This window comes from Aythya fuligula, chromosome 1, assembly GCF_009819795.1.
Source record: "Aythya fuligula isolate bAytFul2 chromosome 1, bAytFul2.pri, whole genome shotgun sequence".
NCBI lineage: Eukaryota > Metazoa > Chordata > Aves > Anseriformes > Anatidae > Aythya > Aythya fuligula.
Window position 1 is genome coordinate 139,587,148 of NC_045559.1, and position 24,559 is coordinate 139,611,706.

Sequence of the window (24,559 nt, forward strand, 5' to 3'; positions counted from 1 at the left end):
CTTTCTCTTTAAATCCATTGCAAATACACTCTGAATTTATATCTGAGTGTATCGGATATTGGTTTCAACAGTTAACTTAGTGGAGAGACAAGATCCTTGCTGCTCCCATTTTTTCTTTCTTTTTTTTTTTTGCATGTAATACAGCAAAATAAACATTTACTCCAAAGCCCATCAGTAATAACAGAATATACAGTTTCACACACTAATAAAAGCAAATAGAAACCAGCCAAAATTATGAATCTCACTTAGCAAGCCTATGTTCTAGCAGAGGCAGGGAATAGATCAGCTTTGGAGATGTCTCAGCAGTTCGGGCAGCAAATGCTCAGGGCACAGTGGAATTAAGGATATTTGAGTAGTATAACTCATATTTTCCGCTTCAAAGTTTTCTGCCATGTCCTCCACCTACAATGCAAAAGCTTCCAAGGAATTGCTTTTTATGGCTACAGTCAAGTAACGCATCCTTTCTCTCTCAGTTTGACATTACATCTGCAACTTGGTCTTACTGCAGTTATTTACTTCGAAGTCTCTCCTTAGAAGTCGCTCTATCCTTGACGTGCGTGCCTGCAGCTGGACAGAGGAGTCACTACACTTTGAAGAAGTTGCTCTGAATTAGTGCACGGGGTGAGATTAGGTTCAGGATTCCTGCAGTGATTATAAACTCAGCGGGAGTCCTTACAACAGCTCCAATCTCGACAGGGTTACTGTCTTGTTAATCAACCTCCTTCAGGACTTGAAGCAGTTCTGTGCCTCAGTTCTTGGGGGCTTTCTTTGGAAGCCGCTGTTTTGTGCAGAATGATCTCTCGATTTACAAAGTGTACAGAGCTCTGATACGTGCAGTAAAAACACACCAGAAAAGGCTAGACTTGCGTCGTGGCACCCTGCGTTGCACAAGACAGCACAAAAACTATACATTCCCATCACAGTTAGTGCAAGATTAGATTTGGTGATTTTCAAGATATTCCTAAACTGACTTGGAAGCCCAAGTAGACGTTAGCTTTGGCCATGCCCAGGAACCTGTGGGAGACAGGGTCTGTGCACAAACCAGCCCTGGCCTCCTCTCACACACCAGGGAAAGGAAACACGGGGAAGCAGCTGGAGCAGGTGTGAGTTACTCCTTCTACTGCCCTTCATCTTCACTGGGACCTTCAGTATGACCTGGGGCTTGCTGTGGAAGTGTCTATCCCTTGGAAGATCTGACACACAGGGAATGCAGTATCTAAGCAGGGTGGATGCTTTCTGCTCTGTGTTGTCAAAGAGACAGCTATAATGGTGTTCCTTAAAAAGATACATTTTTAAGCATCTTATTCCTTTTGCTGATGTTCTGTAAAGCCAGAAAAGAAAGGGAAAGTGGCCCTTCCTGTAATAAACACATTTAAGTTTGCCAGTGAAGAGGCATCTTTTCTGAGGGAAACACAAGGAGGGCTGCAGCTCCCTTGGATTTTCGTCATTCTGCCTCTGGACACCTTTATGGGACCTGCCTACCTTCTGTCCTAGTAGAAGTAAACCTTAGCTTTATTATGCGAACAGTACCTCCAACAAAGACACAGAAATGACTTTCCTTGTTTCTGAAAACCAGAACATCTGTGTTAAAAGTGGATGGATCTGTTCAGCACAAGAAGAGGGCCTGGAGTACAGTATCTGGAAATGTCTGTATGCCAGTAATTTATGATGTGAGTAGCTATGGCATATTATTACTGTTGCTGTTTGCACCATCAGAAACAACAACCACTGCTGATACTGATTTGTACTGTGAGATTACCTAAGAATGGCTTTTGTATTATCAGAAAGCTCACTTTTCAAGATAAAAGAGAGCAGGTGGATACATCTGGCCTGACTGGTCTGTGAAAGGGGCATGTGGGACAGCAATGTTCAAGCATGGGAAACAGAGGTATACCCCTGAGCTCACCACTGGTTTTCCACCGTCCCTGTGAAAAGGGAAGCTCTCAAGAGGGGATCTGAAAGTAGGCATGGAGGTAACTGGGAAGGTGTTTTCCCTGATCTGATGGGAAGTATGGGAGAAATTAATTCATGCAAAACTTAGCACACTGCTGGGTGACAGAAGCTGGCATTAATGGGTGTGCTAAAGTGGTAGCTAACATGTCAGCACTGATTGGTAGACTTGAGGCCTTAAAAGAGGAAAGAAATAGCTCTACTGCGTGTGATAGAGAAGGAGATGACAGTGATGAGATGCAAAGACAAATGTGATATGGGCAAGACATATGCCTGACAAAACTGTTGGCTTTCTGTGATGGAGTTACAGTACTAATGGATAAGAGAAGAGCAACTGACATCATCTACCTGGGCTTGTGCAAAGCATATGACACTGTCTTGCATGACAACCTTGTATCTAAATTGGAGAGAGATGGATCTGATGGATGGACCACTCGGTGTGTAAGGAATTGGCTGGATGATGGCACTCAAAGAGTTGCTGTCAGTGGCTCAATGTCCAGGTGGAGATCAGTAATGAGTGGTGTTCCTCTGGGGCTGGTATTGGGACTGACACTGTTTAACATCCTTGTCGGTGACATGGACAGTGGGACTGAGTGCACTCAGTATCCTAGGCTGCATCAAAAGAAGTGTGGCAGCAGGTAGAGGAAGATGATTCTCCCCCTCCACTCTGCTCTTGCGAGACCCCACCTGGAGCCCTGCATTCAGCTCTGAGGCCCTCAGCACAAGAGAGGCCATGGAGATGATCAGAGGGCTGGAGGGGAAAACAGGCTGAGGGAGTTGGGGTTGTTCAGCCTGGAGAAGAGAAGGCTCTGGGGAGACCTGACTGCAGCCTGCCAGTACCTAAAGGGCGCCTGCAGGAAAGCTCTTTGTCAGGGAGTGTAGTGGTAGGACAAGGGTAATGGCTTTGAACTAAAAGAAGGTAGGTTTAGATTAGATACAAGGAGAAAATCCTTTCCTATAAGGGTGGTGAGGCACTGGAGCAGGTTTCCCAGAGAAGCTGTGGGTGCCCCATCCCTGGAGGTGCTCAATGCCAGTCTGGATGGGGCTTTGGGCAACCTGGTCTGGTGGGAGGTGTCCCTGCCCATGGCAGGGGGGTTGGAACTGGGCAATCTTTAAGGTCTCTTCCAACCCAAACTATTCCATGATTCTATGATCCTATGACATCAAGCTAGGAAAATGATCCATGCAGCAGCGCGAGTAGACATGGGTAACATTACATTTGTTGAGAGAATTTAGAGAGAATTTACACCAGAACTATACATTTGTGAATAAAGAGCTTCAATTGGAAATGCCACAGAGTAGCAGTCTGCAAGATTTACGCTTAGTTTCAGACAAATCATTGCAAGGGAAGTTCAGAATAGAAAGAGATATACAGGCTACAGACATGGAGGATGGGCAGATTGGAGAGGTTATCCAAAATGACTGATAATCATGTGAGGACAGGAGCTGGAGGATGAAAATGGTGCACTCTGCATTTTAAGCCTCAGCAGATAGGGATACACTGATATGAAGTGTGTCTTTTGAGCTCTAAGTATGCTTAAACTGCCTACTACCTCCTGCTCTGTGAGGATCCAGACTCCCAGGTTTGAAAACCCTGTGTATTACTTGGTGTGCTTTAAGGTATTCTGAACCTGACTTTTCAGAATGTTAACTCAGAAACAAGATGGCAAAGGTAAAAGATGCTGGAGGACCCAGGAGCTTGTTGCTCTGGAGGACACTGGGAAAAGTGCCCTGCAGAGCAGCTCGGCAGTCCTTCAAAGGAAGAGTTATTCTGTCCAGTTCCTCACCCAGGCACCCTGGTGGGTATTTTTGTTCTTAAGCTGCCTTCTTCAGAAAGAGGCCGGATTGCAGCCAGCACCATGACCTGTTCAGAAATGAAAAAGAGGTCTTGGCAATACTTCTTGTAGTGGGTTGATTTATTCAGTTTTTAACCAAAGTGAAAGAATTTGTGAATAAATCCTCATGAAGAAAAGGGTCCTATTCATCCAAGAACATGCTGCATGTTTTATCATGAAGCTTCATAAAAATATTTTTTGAGGAATGTTACCAAGAGTTGAAGAAGAGAGACAGCACCAGCTTGAAGATGTACCTTACAATCCCTAGGTCATACGGTGCACTTTGCATCATATGAGACTGTACGAGACTAGGACCTCTCATATAGCCACTTTCCTACTCGTGGCAGGAACCATGTCTTTTCTCCATTTTTTTTTACTTGAACAATTCACACTTATAAGGAGGAAGACTGGCTTCTTTCACTGCTTTTTTTTAATGTCCTGCATTAAAAAGGGGCGAATGAGCCTCACACCACATCATATACTCAGTGCATCATGAAAAATGGGAAAAGCTCTCATGAATTATACTGTCTGCTACTAATTTGTAACAAAACAACAGGGACTGGGGCTAAGGCTTGTTGAATATGCAGTTCAGTCCTACAAAAGCCTACTTTGTAAATGTTAGCTAACTAAAAGCTCTGCCAGTGAAGTCATAAGTAATCCATCATAATCACCCTTCGATAAACTCTTTGTCCAGTTTAAGAATTAAAAGCTGTATTTAACATATTCATGGAGAATGGAGAAATGCCTTTAGAAACAGCAGTCTTAATGCACTACTAATCTCTAAACCAAATATTTATAGTCCTGTAGTTTATAAGCAATCTGAAATATTTGGGTAGTGGCTGTCCAAGCTGTGGATGCACAGAGGATAATAGGGAGGTTTTGACATTACTTCTACCTGGTTTGGTGTTTTACTGACTCTTATGTCTGATATATGAGCACTGCAAATTGTTGAATTATCAGCGTAGAAAGAGAACTGAAAAGAACAGGAGTTAAAATTATAAAAATGGTTCACTGTTTATTAGTTTGTCTGCCTCAGAAAATAATCAATATCAAAGTTGATTCAAGCTCAGATCTGTCTGGGTGTGTATTAATTTGCTCCATGAAAATAAACTAGAAATTACTAGGATAAAAGAAATAATAATGAAATATGGAAATAACTGCATTTTTTGCACATTGTCATTATATAACGGACATAATGGACATAATGACATTACATAATGGATTCTAATTAAATCCAGGTGGAAAATGACCTTCCTAGACCTCCCTTCAAAATTAAGATTTTTGACAGTCATGATTAATGGAAACATGCACTTTGCATGGTTTGTAAACCTGAAACATCGTTGTACATTTCAGTTTATAATTTATCCCATTATCTGCTTCTGCATGCATGAAGGTCAGCCACACTGGCACAAAGTAGCAGCGAAATCCAGAGGCTCTAGAAGGTTGCTAACACAGATTTTCAATTCTTTTTATTTATTTATTTATTTATTTATTTTGTTGTGTTTAAATATTTTTGCCTACTTGTTCCTTAGAAAGATCACAATCTAAAAGCATAATATTTTTAACAGCAGTAATTGCAATATCCTTGTTGTTCTCTTGCCTTTTTAGAGTAAACAAAATGGTACTAGAAAGAGAATATTTTTTTTAGAATTCCTACCCGCAATATTTCTTCAATGCAGCTGTTATCTCCTGTTCCACTGTCCTGTAAACAAAATGAGAAAAGAGTTTGTTTGTGTTTTAAAAAGAAATAACAAATAGCAGGTTTGAGGACACGCTTGTCACATGAAATATATTCAAAACTCTATTACAGTTTCGAAATGAGGCCAAGTCTTTCCAGCCTCTGAAAAGTTGCACTGCTGAAAATTCTCAAATTATTCCCCATCATCACCACAGGAAGATGTGATATTTGCAATGTTTACATATGGCTGGCACATATTTGTATAAATTCATAGGATTTTGTTTATGCCACTTTTGTGTGTGGTTCATGCTGTTTCAGATATACTGCCTATAAGTAGGCATAAGTAAAACAGTTAGTGCCTGTACATAGATCCAATATGTGTCTTTATTTATATTAAATAAATAACATCTGTCTGTATCCTTTGTTCAGGGAAGACTCTGTGGTAATACTGCCTATGTGAAGTCTGACGATATATAGTGTACGGGCAGCAATGATGTTGAGAGGAGAGCTGCAGGGGCTGTGATACAAGCTGCCACACTGAGTACTGTGCAGGCAGCACGGCCATTGTGAGAAGGCTGTGATTCCCTAAAATGCTGACCCCTAAACCCAGACTGTACACTGTGGGGCTGAGGGTGCACAGGAATTCAGTTCTCCTGAATTATGCGGCTCATTCTGGGGCTGTTCTGAAAAGGGTAAATAGGGGATTTGGCAGAGCAGCTATCTCTGTTGGTACCATCCTCTATGCTTTGCTCAGTTGTCCATTGGGACCCTGACTTCTTCCAGCAAAGAAGTGTCTGCTTGTGGTCCCACCCTTCCTGCTGCCCCTTGCCCATGCTCTGCTTGCACTGGCCAGCACAACTGGGAAGACAGGGCACACCGTGATGCTGGGATGGAGGTACTGAAGCTGAGGGGCTGCCCATCTCCAGCAGCTCTCCACAATATACAAGTGGCTGTTGCGTCAAGCAAATTTTCTGGGGGGTTTACTTCAACACATGAAATTTTCTGCTGGACACCAAGTTGAGCATCAGCCAGCAATGTGTCCTTGCCACAGAGACAGCTAATTGTAGCTTGGGCTGCTTTAGGAGGAGTGCTGCCAGCAGGTTAGGGGGTGTGATTCTTCCCCTCTGCTCAGCACCGGTGAGGCCACACCTGGAATATTGTGTCCAGTTCTGGCCTGCCAGTACAAGGGAGTACGTGGACATACTGGAAAGAAGAACAAAGAACAGCAAAGGGCCATAAAAATGCTGAAGGGACCGGAGTATCTCTCCAGGAGAGGCAGAGGGAGCTGGGACTGTTCAGCCTAGAGAAAAGAAGGCTCAGGGGGATCTCATCAATCTCTATAAATACCTGAAGGGTGGGTGCAGTGAAGACAGAGCCAGGCTTTTCCAGTGGTGCTCAGTGCCAGAATAACAGGCAATGGGCAAAACCTGGAACACAGAAGGTTCTGTCTAAAAACTAGGAAATGCTTCTTTATGTCATGTGTGTCTGAGCACTGCTGGAGGTTGCCTAGAGATGTTGTGGAGTCTCCCTTCATGGAGGCCCTCCAAAGCCGCATGGAAATGGACCCGGGCAGCCTGCGCTGGGTGGCCCTGCTGGGGCAGGGCTTGGGCCTGGTGGCCTCCAGAGGGCCCTGACAGCCTCAGCCCCTCTGTGGTGCTTTGAAATTCCCTGAAAAATTCCCAAAGTAAAGAGTTTTTGAATCATAGAAATCATTAAGGCTGGAAGAGACCTTCAAGATCATCTGGTCCAACCATCACCCTACTACCAATATCACTCACTAAACCATGTCCTTGTCAGCTGGAAACCATACTTCTGTGCCTTATCTGTATCTAGGTACTCAAAAACTTTCAGAAATGGGCGTCTTTGTGCCTGCCAGACCCAAATGATAAAATTAGCCAGTCTGTGTTCCTGAATGTCATCACTGACACTCCCCAGCTTGAGCTGTGTCACCAAGGAGGCCTGAATTCACAGCCTCCCATAGCCTAGCACCTGTAACCAAGGTCAGAAGCACCACAGCCATGCATATGCTAGGGAACAATTTATGTTTCATAATTTTTTGTGGCTGTTATTTCACGCCAATTCATAAAAAGTTATAAGGTCTTTATTGCCAGCACTCTAGCTGATCTTTGCTGAGTATGGCCCTTGATTGTTAGACAAATGAATTGCATTAACTCTTGGTGTAACACATCTTTCAGCTTTACTGTCACTGGGAGTTACACCACTGATTTCAAAGGGAAAGGAGCTAAGCGTACTACAAAGTCAGTCTGTGTAGAATTACTTGTGTCCTGTGTACTGAAGCTAAAGAGCATCTGCAGTATCATTCAGACAGGCCTGTTCTCATCACACCAGTGTCTCCATGAGCTGCACAGTGCTGTGTCCCACCTTCCCTGCCGCTGGGGTAGGAGACCAAACAAAATGGTTCATGTTGTTAATGAAGCTAACAGGACAGACAGAAACATGCATTTAGAAACTGCACAACAATCTCTGGATATTTTAGACTTTTTAGAAATTGTATTAGCTATTTTTTATTTGTCTCTTCTTTGTGGGTTTCCCTCTATTTTATTCTTTTCCTTCCCCAGAGCCTGGCGTATATTCTTGTGGAGATCAACAGTGAGTGGTGTCCCTCTCCATGGAGCATCCATATTGGGACTAGTAATGTTTAATAACTTTATTAATGACATAGACAATGCAATATAGTGCACTCTTAGCAAGTTTGTGGATGACACCAAGCTGAGTCATACCGTTGACACGATAGAAGGAAGGGATGCCATGACAGAAGGAACGGCATGTAGTGATAGAACAATGTGTAATGGTTTTAAATTAAAAGAAGGCAGATTATGGTTAGATATTAGGATGAAATTCCTCACTCAGAGGGTGGTGAGGCACTGGAACAGGTTGTCCAGAGAAGTTGTGGATGCCCCATCACTAGAAGTATTTAAAGTCAGGTTGAATGGAGCTTTGGGCAGTATGATTTAGTCAGAGATGTTCCTGCCCATGGCAGATGGGTTGGAAGAAGAAGAACTTTAAAGTTCCTACCAACCCAAACCATTCAGTTGATCTATTCTATGATCCCACTAACTACAGTGGGGAGTGTAAATTCTTGATCCTCTGTGTTTTGCTTGCAGAGCAATGAATCTGCTGCCCTACACAAAGTTCACTATTCTCCTCCATTGCCATCTTATACAAGGAGGCATGAGATGACCTATCACCTTATGCTGTATAAAATGCATAGATGCTAAAATACACATTATTATTATTATTATTATTATTATTATTATTATTATTATTATTATTATTATTATTATTATTATTATTATTATTATTATTATTAGTCAAGGCAAAGTAACTGAAGGTAAATTTGGCAACAGGATATTTCAGAGTAGGTTTAGAAACAAGCTTCTGTTTCAAAATTAAATATTCCTCCTAGAAGTGTAATGAAATAAGTCTACAGATGTTCATCTGCAAGAAATCACACTTTCCATTACCACAGAACTAAAACTATAGCTATACTCCCCAGCAAATCAAATCTCTGGGTGGAGAGTAAAAAATCTTTTCACTTCTCTTAGTATGATCACAGTGACTTTCAAAAGGCAAAAATAAATCCGGAAATGCAAGACCAAAGACGTTATGAAAAAAATTAAAGTAATATTTGGAAAAAACAAACAAACAAGCAAATGATTTCTACACCATCCTCTTTGTTCTTCATCTTTTGAATGCCAAACATAAATGTATAAATTTATAAATTTATAAATATATTTTTTGCTTTGAATCCTGACTTGCTTGTAAGTATCTTCCATTACTGTTAATATGAAAGTTTCTAGAGTAAGGGTGGAGAAGTTAGAGTCCATGTTTTACACACAACAGGCAAAGTCTATTTCATGTGGCTTGCAGCCATAATGTTTTTCTTTGTGTTATCGTATAATACAATGCAGAGTGTTGTGGGACCTAGGACAGGTCTGAAAGGTGTCTGAGCCCTGGGTTTGGAAAAGATTCCTCATTCTCATTCTTAAAACTTCTCTTCTCCACTGTATCTCTACTTACACTACAGGGGAACCATCACTGCCTGTGAATCTGACAAGCTGAATATAACTTCATGGTTGTGTTATAACTACAAAACAAACAAACAAACAAACAAAAACCTAATAAATATTTATTGAAATCTGATTTAAAAGCAGGGATTGCATTACCTGTGGGCACCAAATTGCACAGAGCTGTATTTACATGAGTGGACATGCCTGATCCATACAATGTTGTGCTGGTGCTGCCTACATGATGCAGCACCTGCAAACAGATGATGTCAAAGTGCCTGCGGTCTAAACAGGGCAGTCATTCCACAGAACACTTGCACAATAAATGTTTGAATAATTAAAAAAAAAAAAGGTTTTGAGGCTGCTGTTCCCTAAGTTGCTGAACTGCTACCCTGTATTCATCCTGACATTGATGAATCCAGCTTGTTTGCATTTTGAGGTCTTTCATAAGAAACTTGCCTCTCTGGCCCTCCAATGAACCATATTGGCGAAAATAATAGCTAAATATTGGTGACCCTTAGTGAACTGTTAGGGGAAGCAGACTCGAGCCTCTTCTCCCTGCAACGCTGCTGTACCCATTGCCTTTGCATATCAACCAGTGTGGGCAGGGGATCAGTAAGTGTGCGCACACACGTGCGGTGGTACATCGTCAGGCAGGAGGCTGCAAGGAGCTGCTGCCAAGGAGCACGGCAGCAGCTGCTGGAGAAACAGCCGGGAGCATCGCGCTGCTGATAACGCACAGAGCTAATTACCATGCAAAGCACAGAGAACCATAAGAAACGAGGCTGACTAAAGGCTACACCAACTCCTTGAGAAACAGGATGTCATTTCACAAAAAAAAAAAAAGACTACATCTGTACAAATTTTATTTCGGAGCATTACTTTATTTTTTCTTCCTTTACCAACAGATTTCACATGGAGGTATATAAAGAAACTCCTCAGATCCTCAGAAAGGAATTGACTGCCTCTGATTCCCTCCTTTCAAATCTTTGCATTAAGAAAGAGAAATCTTTTGCCAGAATCTGTTTTCAGTTTAGCCTAGGAGATTTCTGTGGTTAAGCCTTTGGTTTTATTTCTATTTGTGCTCTTTGCTCTTACAAAGCCTCCGGGAGTTACTGAATTTAGCCTCCAACACAAATTAGGCATGATTAAGATCTCTGGGAGGCTGAGGTGCACACTCAGCAGCCTCGCTGCTCTATTCGTGACCCAGGCTCGCTGTGTCGCATTGGGTTGCCATTCACCTGTCATCATTGGCCATCATGTGCCCAGCTCTGCTGCCCAAAGTGAGATATCAGGCAGGAAATGTTGGCACAAGCCAAATATTGGCGAGAAAAAATATAAAAATAACCCACATGGGTGGACCTTGATTTGAAAGCACATCAGAAATGTTTCTTGGCCAGGCAGGACCATAACGGTATGGAGATACACACACATGCATAAACATATGTAACATTTTGTGTGTAATCCATTTCTTACAGAAGAACTTCACAAGTTGTAAAATAAACAATATGGGAAAGATAAGCACAGGGAGATCCAGGAGACATCAATACAAGGAAACAGCTGTGTGCTTAAAAAAAAAAGAAAAATATTCATTCCCATTATGAAATGAGAGTCCCCAGTCCTAAATTTTTCTGGCAGTCATTTCTCTGGAAGTGCTACATCCAGATGCATGTGCATCATTCCTTACATCATACAGATGTGCTTTTCCCAAACTTTATTTTTGTTAGATTACTTTTGTGGGGCAAAGCTGGTAGGTGCTTTCCTTATCTTTTTACTTGCTCACATGTGTGGCCTTTGCCTGTTGGGTCATGGAGAACTGTTGCCCTCCCCAAAATATCCCCAAAATATTTCTCTGCAGAGATCTCAACACCTTCAATTTTATGGAGTACAATGATGACTTTTAGCAGGGAGATGTGCCTGAGACCTGAGAGCTGACTTTTGGGGCGTTTGTGGAGAAACAGCCAGGATGTAAATTAATTTATGTAAAATTAATTTGCACATGCCCTGTAAAGTTTTGTAGACATTTAAGGTTTAACTTGCTGTTGATTTCCTTATACATGGTAGATCTTTAAAAGGCTATCTATAGGATAGCTGCACTAAACCCATGATTCTCTGGAGACACGCAGGACTTTTGACCTCAGGAAAGGTGGGCTAGTTAAAACATTAGATCTGAACCTGCTACAAACTCACTTTTTTGTCCTTCAGGAAATGTCCACTTTTTGGAATTCATTTTTGTTCTGAACTGGGGGTCAGACACCGAGGTGTAGACTTTGTCCCACTGGCGATGTTAATTTTATTTTAATGTCCCGTTACAAAATATTAACAGTGTGGCATTGCCTGCAGAATGAAATTTTAGAAAGTGTATTTCAGTCCACCTGAGAAATTAAGGTATGATCTATTTGAAACATTTTAATACCAAATTTAAATAAATGTAATTACAAATTTTAGTTAAAAAAAAAAAAAGATAGAGCTCCAAATCAAGAACTCATTAAAACAAAATATCGAAATGTTTCACTTTGGTAATTTTTGACTTTAAAAAATGTTTTCTGCAAACAAAAAATAAAATAGGATGCATACATACATATGCAGGCACTTTTCAGTACTGACAAATGGACAGGGTCAATATGGGAAATGACTAAGCACACAGAACATCTGACCAGATCAGAGTCTGAAATGGCCTCTTTTTTCTCCATGACTAATGGGACTGGACCTTCATGGGTGAAGTGCTTTCCCATCAGCAGTGCCTCCCTCTACTTTAAGCAGGCTGTGTGCCAGGGAGCTGGGGCACACTGCTGTCCCCCCATGCCACTCACTGGCCTCAGTAATGCTGCCCATCTCCCCGCAGTTCAATGGCCAAGGGTCCTCGTAGCTCACCGAGTGTGCAAGCAAGCAGGACTGGACAGTGCACAGTTATGCCAAGAAAAGAGAAATGAAAAGACTGCTGAGGAAGCTGGATTTTCTGTTGTTCCTGGTTTCTGAAAGCTTTGCTTTGCAATCACGCTGTTCCGTTCTACTGATTTAGAGTGCCAGTGGCCACAGTCTTGATAGAGTATTCTCCTGTGCTCCGCACTGCTGTGATAGGAGCTGTTTCACTTTTACTACAAGGAATTGCTGCTATTTCCTAAGACACTGAGATGTGCAGGAGGGAGATGGGGATGAATGGCTGAATTCTGCTCAAGCTCTGTGTCAGAAAGTGTTGCACTAATTAAAGTTATTAAAGCCATCTAATTTGCAGTGACTGTTAATAAACTGTTGCCCTTAATATGCTCATTCTCTTTTTGAAACAGTCTTCATATTTATAATGGGGATTATTTTTCCTACCATGGGATCTTGCAACATTGCTCTTGCTTCAAAAGGGAAGAGGAGAAAGGTTAACAAAGATTTTATTCCAAGAAAAGAAAAGAGGAATAAAGAGCAAGCGATGAAAGCCTTTTGCTTGAATGGAAGTATCCGCGTATACTAATTGGGGGTCTCGCTGTAACTGGAATGTCATGCCCCAGTCTTGTACCAGGAACTGGGAGATATTCCATCTAATCGAAGAAGATGAATCAAAAATATCCACAAAGAGAGAGAAATGTAGAATAGAAAATTAGAATAGACTTGCCATGCACACTAGAGAGGAGAAGCTAATTGGCCAAGAGTGCCTTTTATTCACAGTAAGTGACACTCGCTCAGAACAGCCTGCTCAGCAGCTCACCCACAACTGGGGCAGGACAGCAGCTTCTGGAGGCCAGAGCCTCTGAGAAGGGAAACTGCAGAGGAGTTAATGAAGCCACAATCCAGAGTATCACCAGCCTTAGGCTGTGCTGGCCCTACATGCAGACCCAAAGAGCCAAGAGCCAAGGATGTCCAGGCCAACGTCTAGGTGAAAATGGATTTACTGTGGTTGTAGAAGAAAAGGCACTCACTGGATTATATTTTTATTTTTTAAATAAGAGAAATGTAGGAACTGAACTAAGTATGGAAATCCCAGGGTCAGAAAGTGAGGTGATGCTGAAGGACCACAGTCTGGATTGCTGCTGGGGGCTTCTCTTGAATTTAGGCAAGTAGTTTAGATGGGATTTAGAAGCGGTGGGTCTAGCCAGGAGCGGAGAGGTTAGGGTAGGATTCCTCACACTGATGAGATGGTCTGAGTTCAAGTTCACATCACAAAAAAATCAAGAGACTGAAAGGACAAGAACCCTTCTGAAACCTCTTCACCCTCCCCACCCCTGAGGGCCATCAAACAATCAATTACTGGAGCTGCACTGGTAACATTTCATCTAATAAAAGATGCTTGGGAGCCTCAAATGAAACCTACTGGCAGATCGGTGGAACAATTTTACAGGCTTTTACATTATATTCAAAAAAAAAAGAAAAAGCTAAACGCATCAGAATTACACTGTGACCCAGCAACAATAAAAGGGAGCTGTAATGGAGAAGAACTGCATTGTTCTATTAATAAAATATAAAGGTTTTATTGTTATTGGGAAAGATTGATTGTATCAAATCAATACCATGTCACAGTATATTAATGTTTTTCTTCACTAATGAAAAAATAGGGGCTGATGTGATTACACTTTCTTGCTACTCATCTGAGGAATATATTGGGATGATAGTAATGAAGATTGCAACTTGCAGTTTTAATCCTTTCTATGTGCTCAGTCCTGGGAGGTGCTGTGCAAGTGACCTGAAGGCAACTGGCATTCAGCAAAATGCTGTCGACAGCCCATTGAACAGATTCCACAGCCCCCTTCCCATCTGAAAACTAGAAAGAGCCAGCAGGGTCCTCTGGAAATGCCTTCAGCTTATTACATTTTCTACAGCACTGTATGCATACTCTGAGTGTTATTAACTGACTAGTTGTTTGACACAGCTGTCTATCTGTTGGAAAATTTCCATTATGGACCCCAGAGTGATTGGGGTTTGCAGCAGATAAGGCTTTTTTGCAAATATAAGGGCTTCTCCCCTTAGCCCATGCGGTGCTTCCACAGCAGCCCCAAGGAGCCTGCCCTGTGTGTGATAGAGATCAGTTTGGCTCCCCATTAGATGCCCATCCTCCCTGCTACACGGATGGCCAATTAGTGTCAACTGGAATGCACTATTTTTAGTGATGTGGCCGCTTGTCCGCTAGGACCTGGTCTGAGATCAATAGATTGCATTTAGTGTATTGTCTGTGTTCATTTGGGGAGACTATATAACATCTGTAAAGCAGCAACAGTTGGGAAAACAAGTATTGTGGAAATGTTAATCTTTTTGTGACATTTTAATATGAATATACCATCATCTAGCATAATATTCAATAAATTAAATGGATTATTTTGCCAAGAGATCCTTTAAAATGTTAATTAACAATAAATCAATAAAAACTATTCAACATGAAAATCAATTACATCCCTGTTTACATTATTTAACTCCAAACATTTCTGTTTTGTGTGCTTGTAATTAGCAAGCTATAAAAGATGCCATAAATAGGCGCATAATGAGAGGAACTGTTTATAAATGATAATTGGTATTCATTCCCACTGAGCTAAAGGTTATGTGATTACAAACTATCATGCAGAAAGGGTTAATCCTCTTACATATATATGGATTTACAGTACAGAGCTCTGCAGAAATGTCTCCCACAAAAGACCCCTGATAGAAGAAAGCCCCAGATGGGGAGAGCAATATCTATCAGGTGTTTGTTAAAGACTATTTACATACATCTAGAAGTGGCTCATGGGGAAAAAACTGTCCTTTGGGCGATGGTGGTGGGGATAAGAAGCAGAATCTGGCATGAGGAATTCAATGTTGATAAAACATCATTATGTGAACAGTACCTGTTCTAAGTCAAAAGGATAGAGATTAACATTGAAATGCTATATTAAAAATCAGGGTGAACATCTGCTTAATAAAACTGAGGAGAGAACAAAGGAAACAAGGGTGTTTTCTGCCATGGTGAGGAACAAAGCTGGTGCTTCACCCACTACCTCAGTCAAAGATAGGGCCAGGAAAGGTCTGGCTTTCATTGAGGGCTAGAATAGGATTACCAAATCTTCAAGAGGCAGCCCAGAGTCAAAAACACTGAGCAGCACCCTGTATCTCCAGAAGGTAACACCAGCCTTTAGCTCATGATCAACTGCTACACTGAGAGAAAAGGTTTGTTTCCATTTATGCCTATTGCTGAAAACTGCATTTTTAGTTTTGGAGACCGAGACCCTGACCTACTCTAACAGGTAAAAGCCTCTATGGCCAGGAGACCAGAGTAACTTTTGGCTTTCTACCAAAGCTTTTTGCTAGTGCAAAGATGTCACTGACATCTGAAAAGTAGACAATTTTGGCTTTGACATTGTCTCCTTCCCAGTAAAAAAAAAAAAAAAAAGCTCATACTTTCAAAACTAATGCTTTGGTGAAGGCAGCAACCATCAAGAACCCTTGGCAGAGCAGGTATGAAGAACACTGAGCATCTGTCCATGAAGGCAGCAGAGTTAAACAATCTATGCTAATCCAGAGAGAAACCACTTTTTCTGACTCGTCTGGGCAAAACTCATGTATATTTCCTTTCTTTTTTGGACTGTAACTTGAAGTCTGTAATTTTGGCCTGAAACACTTACATTACATCGCTTTCCTTGTTCTACACAAAATATATTTTTTTCATAGAAAACATGGATCAGGATTGGGAGTTAAAAAGAAGTCCGTTATTTTTAAGTAACAGTGATAAGCAGTGGTTTGAGAATCACAGCTCAGTCTCATTGCTAAGGTAGCAAAAACATGTTCTGGTCATGGTAATTATGACCTGAACACCTATTTTCCCATGAAGGATGTATTTTGCTACTGGATACCCAAAGATTTATCAGCGAAGATGAGCAATCAAATACATCTGCATCTTTAAAGCAGTCCCTTGACACTTCTGGTCCACTCAGGTGATTCTCGGCGTGGAAGTTGATAAATAGCACAATTCTCCAAGCTGCAGAGAAAATCTCAGCAGAGCTTTATTGTGCTCTCAGCATTCCTGAAAGTCGAAAGAAAAACCCAGCCATATCGTGGTCCCTGACAGACTGATGGGAACACACTCAGTGCACAGCTACTGAAAAATAGTACTCTCTACAGGTTTTGCAGAGTTAATAGGATATGTGAAATTTCAAATAAAAATGTCAATGCTGTAAGGTCTCAAGGCTCAGATGTTCCAGTTTCTTTCTGTTAAGAATATGTGTGATAACAGGAATATATCATGACAAATAGATATATATATATGTATGTATACACCATATAAAATCCTTTGAAAAAAATGTTTCTTGAAAATGACCAAACCAGCCAAGCCAGTGTCTGATCTTATCAACTGTAGCCTTGATATGGGAATCAACAAATTCAGCATATCTATAAAGTTGCATTGTAGACAAATACCTTCGACTTTGTTTGTTTGTTTTGTTTTCCTTGCCCCTCCTCTTCAAATCCTGCTGAAAGTCTTACTTTCCTACCAAATCTCTGCAAGCCCTACTGTTTCTCTTCAGGAGAGGACAAAAGCCCTTTGACCAGCTTGGCAAGAATCAGGCAGCACTGTGCTGCCTTGCAGAGTACTTGTCTCCAGAACTCAGGATACTTCCACATCCCTAAAACCATCTGCCCCAAGGAGTGGCAGTTTCCCAGCACTCATCCCTGTTTTCCTGTGGACTACATGCCTATACCCTATGGTTTGGGCAATCAGAAGACCAGAATCAGGAGCATAATTTATATCACAAGTTTGGGGAAGCTTCTAGGCAGCTCCCAACTAGTCGCATACTACTAGTTCACATTTTTTGATGAGTGCCACACTGGTTCCTCAGACTTGGAGGACAAAAGGTTATCTTTAAATTAACTTAGTCCTTTCTCTTTGGGCTTTCACTTTTCTCTTATTTCCATATATTCTCAAGTTGGCATTCCTTTTAAAGTGTATATTTCATCTGAAGGTCACAATGCTTCTGGCTTTCTTTTTGCTTGTAGCTCTTACAAGTAACAATGAAATACAGAAAGAAAGAAGAAAGAAAAACTGGCCTCACTTTTTTTCCTGTTTGTGTGTCTTTGGAAGAGTTTGCCTACCCTTTCAGTAGAAATTTGCCAGTCCCCATCTGTTTGCATACAGCTCTCCCACACAACTAAAGGCTAATGGAGAATCATTTATAAACCGCAGAAGTACAAAACTGTACAAACCACGACTATTGGCCATGTAAGTCAGGGGCAGTAAGTACTTATCACTGTCACATTAATGGTTTTCTTTTTAATACAGAAAGCTAGCAATAAGGCACTTTATAGGAGTGTAGTGCCATAGGAGCAGGACTGGTGGAAAGACTGAAATGCCCTGTCTGATACCTACAGACAACTACTCTCTTCACAGTATTACTGCCAAAAAAAAAAAAAAAAAAGACTTTAAATCCTGTATGCAACAGCATTTGCATGCACGCAACACACAGCAGAGTGGGAGAAAATAAAAGGGAGAAAACAGCAGTGATGCTATGGGTTAATTTTTATTGGGTTGCAGACAACAATCAATGCTAAGTTGCACTAGAGGTGTCTGTGAATTTTCTTGGAAAGGTTAGGTTGCTCTTAGGTTTGATTTGGTTTTGATTTCCAAAGCTTTCATAGTTTGTATTCAAAAAAGTGAGCTGGCTCTTGAATTTTTTTTTATTTATTTGTTTGTTTGTTTATTTTGAACAGCTGAGGTGATCCTTCACTTAAGAACTGGCAATATATTGTCTCTAGAGGAAGAACTGTTCAGTGTAGCCCTATTTAATTTTAAATAGAAGCTGAATGGGGAAAAAATCTGCAATACTGCTCCAGCTCACAAAAATTTCCATTTAGGTCAAGTACAACAAATCTGCATTTTTTAAGCAGCAGGGGCAGATCTCTGTCCCTCTAAAAACTGGAAGGTCTTATGGCACCCCAAATTATAACTACATGTGCAAAACGTGAGTACAATAGGAAAGCCTTTGAGCCAAGAAGCCACAAGCTTCACTGTTAAGTGATCTTGATGAATTTATCTCAGTGGCTTTTATTCATGTTTCAGGATGTTGAATCCATTAAACTTGTTAGTATTTTCCTTTTTATTGTTCTCTGCTGCCTTTCACTGTTTTATTTATTCTTTTGTTCCCCGACATAACTGAAGGTAACTGAAGTCCTGGGTCTATTACCCTCCATCTCTTTGATCATGTGGTGGGTATCTACAAAGAAGTTATTTGTTCTCAACACATTAAACCCTTCTGTGTAGCTTTTTACAAATTCTGTTATGCAACTTTGATAGGGCCTGGAATGAGTTGTCAGCTACCAAAAGGCAGGGAAGCACAAAGACCTCTCAAAAAGCCAAGATATGAATGGTGTCATCTTTCTGTTTCACTTTCAAACGTGGCTCATACAGGTTTGCTGAATAGGAGTCATTTGACAGCAGACATCTGAATGTGTATTGCAGACTCCAGCACACCTTTGTAAGAACTTTAAATATCTTAGTTGAGTCCTGAGGATCAAAGCTTCCTATGTAATAAACCTATCATGGGTTACCCAGGGAGATTTTCTGTATCAGTAACAATGGCAGCTGATTTGCCTCGCATAACAAGCTACCGATGGATATAGAAGGGTTGTGATCAATACTTTAACTAGCAAGAATAGAAATCTATCAGGAACACAGGAATTATGTTAGGGTCTCATAATTTACTTCACAAACCATCTGTTATAATTTTAAGATGTACATGCATTGAGCACTGTTTGAAATACAGAAAACCTTGATTTTTTTTTTTTTCTCAAATCAGAATAGTAGAATAATAAGTAGAATTGGCAGCATAAATGAATACAATGCATAAAACACAGAAAGCCCTTGGCTGCTTGTTTTTTTTTTTTTTGTATACAGCATTAGAAACAGAGAAACACACATTGTTTCACAGCAATCTGCATTAAATATATTTGTTGTGGGTTTGAAATACTCCAAACTATTTGTTTTGGATGAGAGAGGATGCTGTGCATTTATGATATATGATACCACATTGTCATCAGTTGTCATGCTTTGTTTATGGGACTGAGTAATTTGTAATCATCAGATTACTATGTTTAGTCTGCACTCTGGTTTTTAAAGAATGCGCATTAAAGAGATCAAGCCCTTGTATCTTTTCTTTATTTGTTTGTTTGTCGAAGAAATGATGAGTGGCTCATTCCCCTGAGAATTAACTCTTTGGTGAAGGGTTCAGAGCTTTAGGTGCCAGTTGTTTTTTGGAAGGAGAAAAGGGCAAAACTGCTCTTAGCCTTAAGGCTATGGACCTATGTCCCCATGCAGGGACATTGGGTAATAAGACATGATGATAATGTAGAAGAAGCAAAAAGCTGTGCATACTGTTAAGGTATTCCTTCAACTTTCTGTCTCTGTTTCCCCAGTCATACTTCCAAGAGCATTTTCTACACATTTTATCTGCAGATGTAGTTCTAAGACCCCAGCAGCCCAGCAAAATAGTGGGGCACGTAAAGGATGAGGAAAATGCACAGAATCATGGATGCTCCTGTACTGTCTGTAGTGATACATACTTAGTGAAGAACAGAGAGGAACATTTTTGGCAAACTGGCTTTTTTTTTTTTTTTTTTTTTTTTAAATGATCCTATTTCTGCCGCAGAAACACAGCTATGAAACCAGATACGGTAGCAAGCACTGCATGCAAGGATTTTTGGCTGTTTCTGTGCATGGAAACGCACAGCCCTGGCAGTCAAGAGCTGGCCCATCTCTGTTAACTCTGCTGTAGGGCTGCAGGAAAAATCCACACTAAAGAGCAATCCCCAGCTGATTTAAATTTTGTATACATTTATGCTATAAACACAACAGGATTTTAAATACCTGCAGAAGGGAATTCAGTCAAAAACTATGGGCTGAATGCCTGCAGCTCTTAATCCATGGAGATTAAGTCATCGTGCAGTCACTGCCCAAGTTACCTTGTTGATGGCACTGTACAGAAATTCAAGATACAAGGAAATAATGGGATTCCTCATTCCTAGAAAATAATTCCTAAATCAAACCTCTGCCTTTGCAAAAGCATGTTGGTTCATTTGCTACCCAGAATGTCTGTACCTCTGAGCTAAAAAAGAAAAACCAGCATGAATGAGGAAGGAGCCAAGCTTACATTTCCATCCTTATCTCTCTCTACCGATGCTCTCTCGGAGGTCCCTGCTTGCAGAGCAGCTGCTAAATTGCTACAGTTTACAGTCTGGCATATTAAAATAAACTAGCACTGATTTTGGCAATTTGCAGTTTTGCAGTTGCTGCTGCTGCTGCATAAACAGTCGGTGGATCCCTACAGCAGAGACAGGAACCCTTCATCTGTGCCCACTTGTGAGTCAGACCTCCCTGTGGGTACAAGCACGAGCGGTAGCGAGCGCACCCTGAGCATACCCAGAATAACCTACTACCTGTGCCTGAACGCAGTCCAGAGATTGATCAAGGCTACTAACACCAAAGATGTGATTTCTGAAAGCAGCATGTCCTGCCATGTGATGGCTGAAAAGGATTAATTGGGGTTGTCTTGGTTTAAAATAGTCTGCAACAATCTGTACTTTGCACACATGCACATAACTATGAAGGCCTGTATAGCACTTCACAAGCACACAAACAGAAACACATATGTAAAAGTATGTGTATGTAGTATAGGACATGTAGATATGTAGTGACATTTATAAGTTTAAATATGTAATGTAGCTGCTATTCTCTATGGGCAATACTATATATTTTTAGGAAGGATAATAAAGAGGACGTTTTGCAATCTAAAGAGCTGGAAGTATTTTCAGTGGGCAGAATGTAATTCCACCAGGATATCAGGGTATCAACTACAACAACAAAAAATCCCCTTAAAAACACCTTAAATACCTAAAATGGGTATTCTGAAAATAACCAGGCCTGTCTTCATGAGACCTGCTTTTCCAGGTCAAGACAGCAGACTTTAAGCTGGTTTCTCAGATGCAGGCCTTTAAGGGATGGGGAACAGCACATGGTACACGCTGGACCAACTCATGTGTGCTTTGGGTCGGGCCGTGGGCTGTGACCACACAGGGACTCAGTAGCAGCTCTCCAAACAGTAGCCTGCAGTTTGTGCCACGACATACTTCTCGCACACTTTTGTAAGGGAACTGAGCCAAATCTTTGTGTCTGCCTACTGATTACAGGGACAGATGCCACAGGGTTATGGAATGTTACCAAGGTAATTTTCTCCTATATATGATTGTCCACAAAATATGGAGTGCCAAAAATCTAAGGAAAATATCAGTGGTGGACTAGAAATTCCCTCAGAAATCAAAATGATCATTAATTTGGGATTCCACCTTTTAGATGACTGGTACCGTTTCATGCATGCAAAAATCAACATGAGAATCTGCAGGTTTAGATGTAAGGAAATAATATTTCCTGCCTTCTGCAACCTGTTTTATTGTCAGATGGACTTCTTGCAAGAAGATGAGAATGGATTTGGGAAGAGTAATGACCACAAGATAAAACATTCCCATCTCATAGCATAGTGAACGAAGCAAAACTGTGTCATCTTCTTTTACATGCACTCATAGAAAGCTACCTGAGCAACCGGAGCACTCCCTCAGCAAGGCAAATGAAGCCCTTGACTTATTCCACCCTTAAGGTTGGATATCACTGCTGCTGAGCAGATCTACTGCAGGAAGTGTGGAAGAGGGAATACCAGTGAAATTACAGTTTGCGCACAATAAATTTCTTATTCCTAATGTTTGGTGAAAAAGCGATGTGTTTTCTAAGACAAACTATAGAAATGCAGTTATTGTAATAGTGTATAATTTACCAAAATATTTTGACATTTTTCCAGAGATGGTCTGTTTTCCAGTATTTGCATACCTTTGACTCTAGAGTATAGGCATGCCTAAGCACTAAAGAAGGCAAGACAGCAAGTAATTATTTACTGATTAAGGAGTGGATTGGCTTGAGGTTTGAAATATTAGTATTCTTATTTCATCCTCATCCTTCCAGAGGAGGAAGGAAGAGAAATGAATGTTTTCAACTTGTAGAGATTCCTAATTCATGATGTTAATGCCATAAATTCCTCCTCTTTGCTCTTTTGACTTACTGCTGTCTCCTGATACGTCCAGGTCAGCCACGCTCAATTTCCATTTACTTTGTTGGGGTGGTAAAGGTTACACAACTCAAATTTTTTCCATCTCTAAGAGAGATGAATCCAAACTGAGCTAATTTGTATACAGCTGCAGGCAATATAAACATGGCTAGTTAGAATTCTTTATATAGTATAAGCCTTTGTACTCCATACTTCATGGAAGTTAATAAGTAGGTGTCAAACTCTGAATTAAAATTCCCAGAAGAGGACACAGCACAAAGGACAATAAAAATGATTTTTAAATAATCATAGGGATAAATAGCATCCACTTCTGACAAATGTAAGTGCTGGCATAAAATGTTATTAGGCTACAGAGATTTTCTTTTGTTCAGGAAGTATGTTTTATTCTCCAGCAGTGTCATTCATCATCCTAATGAGCCCTCAAAATGTAAATTAAATAGCAAAGACTGATTCATTCAAAAACATCTTTGTGCTGTGTGTTAAACCATTTTTCTACTTTTATCCTTATATATTGGTTCATTCTTTCATTGCAAAATAACCCCTCAGCCCTTGTATACTTTAATGGCCAAGTTCAAGCAAAGCATATTTTCAGTAAACAGTGTTTATTCATTGGTGCTTTTGGTGCACTAATTTAAAAAAAACAAAAACAAAAACCTCATTTAAAGATGTTGTGCTCCTTAAATTATATTTGATCCAGAAAATCTCAGAAACCTGTGCATGCATGTGGTTTTTGTTTTACTCAGCATCACTTAGTCCAGGGAAACCCTCAATGGGAAAGGATTAGGAGAAATTTCAAGCAGCTCTAATTTACTGAACTGCATACATTAACAACTAAGCAAACACCATATTTTTTGGTAATGGCAGAAAAAAAGAACCCAGGGTCATGAGCTAAATTAGTTCCGATTTCTTGTTATCTGTTGATACGGACATTACACATTCTTACCAGGAATGTAGCAAAGAGGTTTCATACTTGACCTGAATTTATGCATGAACACACACACAACAAGAGCAACAAGGAATAGGGCTTCTCTGGAGCCAGTCCAAACAAAAATATAACAGGAATGGGGAAAAAAAAAAAAACAAAAAGCATGTCTGTTTTTGCCATGATTAATCTTTAGTTGTCTTGTTATCTGCCTCTTTCCTTCTCTTCCTCTTTATCCAATGTTTCTGTAAATCATTTCCAGATTATTTTATCTATATATGTTTGTGTGTATGTAAAATGAAGATGAAAATATTAACAGAGGAAGTAAAGTTTGCCTGATGACAAGAATCATGTTATTAAACTGTATGTGGAAGATTTAAAAGCCAGAATCTTCAGAATAAATTACCATAAAATCTCAACATTCAATGACATTATGCTTTTATGAGGTCAAAATATTGGAGAGAGACACCAGGGGTTACAATGAAACCATCCAGCTGTGAAAGAGGTAAGTACATGTATGGTGCCTGGCTGCTAAGGATCCAAAAAATGCCCCTAGACCAATGCTTCTACAGCAAACCCAGAGAGAGATGAGTGATGCATTGGTGTAATTGAGTTAGGAGAACCTAAAGACAGTTAAGTGTTGCAACTTTTAGCTAGAATATTTCTGATGACAGGTGACCTTTTGAAGAGTTTCTCCTAAAAAAGTTAAAATAATGATTTATGGAAGTTGAGTGATGGCTCCACGCTGCACTGTTAAAGAGACCACATATGTAATTAGGTTAAACTCCCCTAAGCAGAAAGAAGAAAAAAAAAAATCAGGTTTATAGTATGAAATATTATCACTTAAGAAAATTAAGCATCATGAACCTTAGATGAGAGAACTTAATAAACCATCTATCATTTATCTTTGAGTGCTGATTCAGAAATCAGACTGGCATTCATAACTGCAGTGACTGATTAAAATAAATGCGTACAGTATAGTAGTTTATAAATGAAGACAGTAATTTACAAATTAAGGACAGACTTTATGCCCACAGAATAAGTTTCTGGAGCTGAAAATACATTTGAAGACACTTCAAATACACTCAACTTGTAGG

At 40.4% G+C, this 24,559-nt stretch overlaps 1 protein-coding gene across 1 annotated transcript in view; it reads right to left on the reverse strand.

Annotated features, from left to right (window-relative positions):
- AFF3 (AF4/FMR2 family member 3) overlaps positions 1 to 24,559 on the reverse strand; it is a 336,670-nt gene that overhangs the window by 179,802 nt on the left and 132,309 nt on the right. Inside the window, exon 4 of the mRNA XM_032200334.1 lies at positions 5,443 to 5,487. Within this exon, the coding sequence (XP_032056225.1) occupies positions 5,443 to 5,487 (45 nt within the window). The remainder of the gene's footprint in view (positions 1 to 5,442; positions 5,488 to 24,559) is intronic.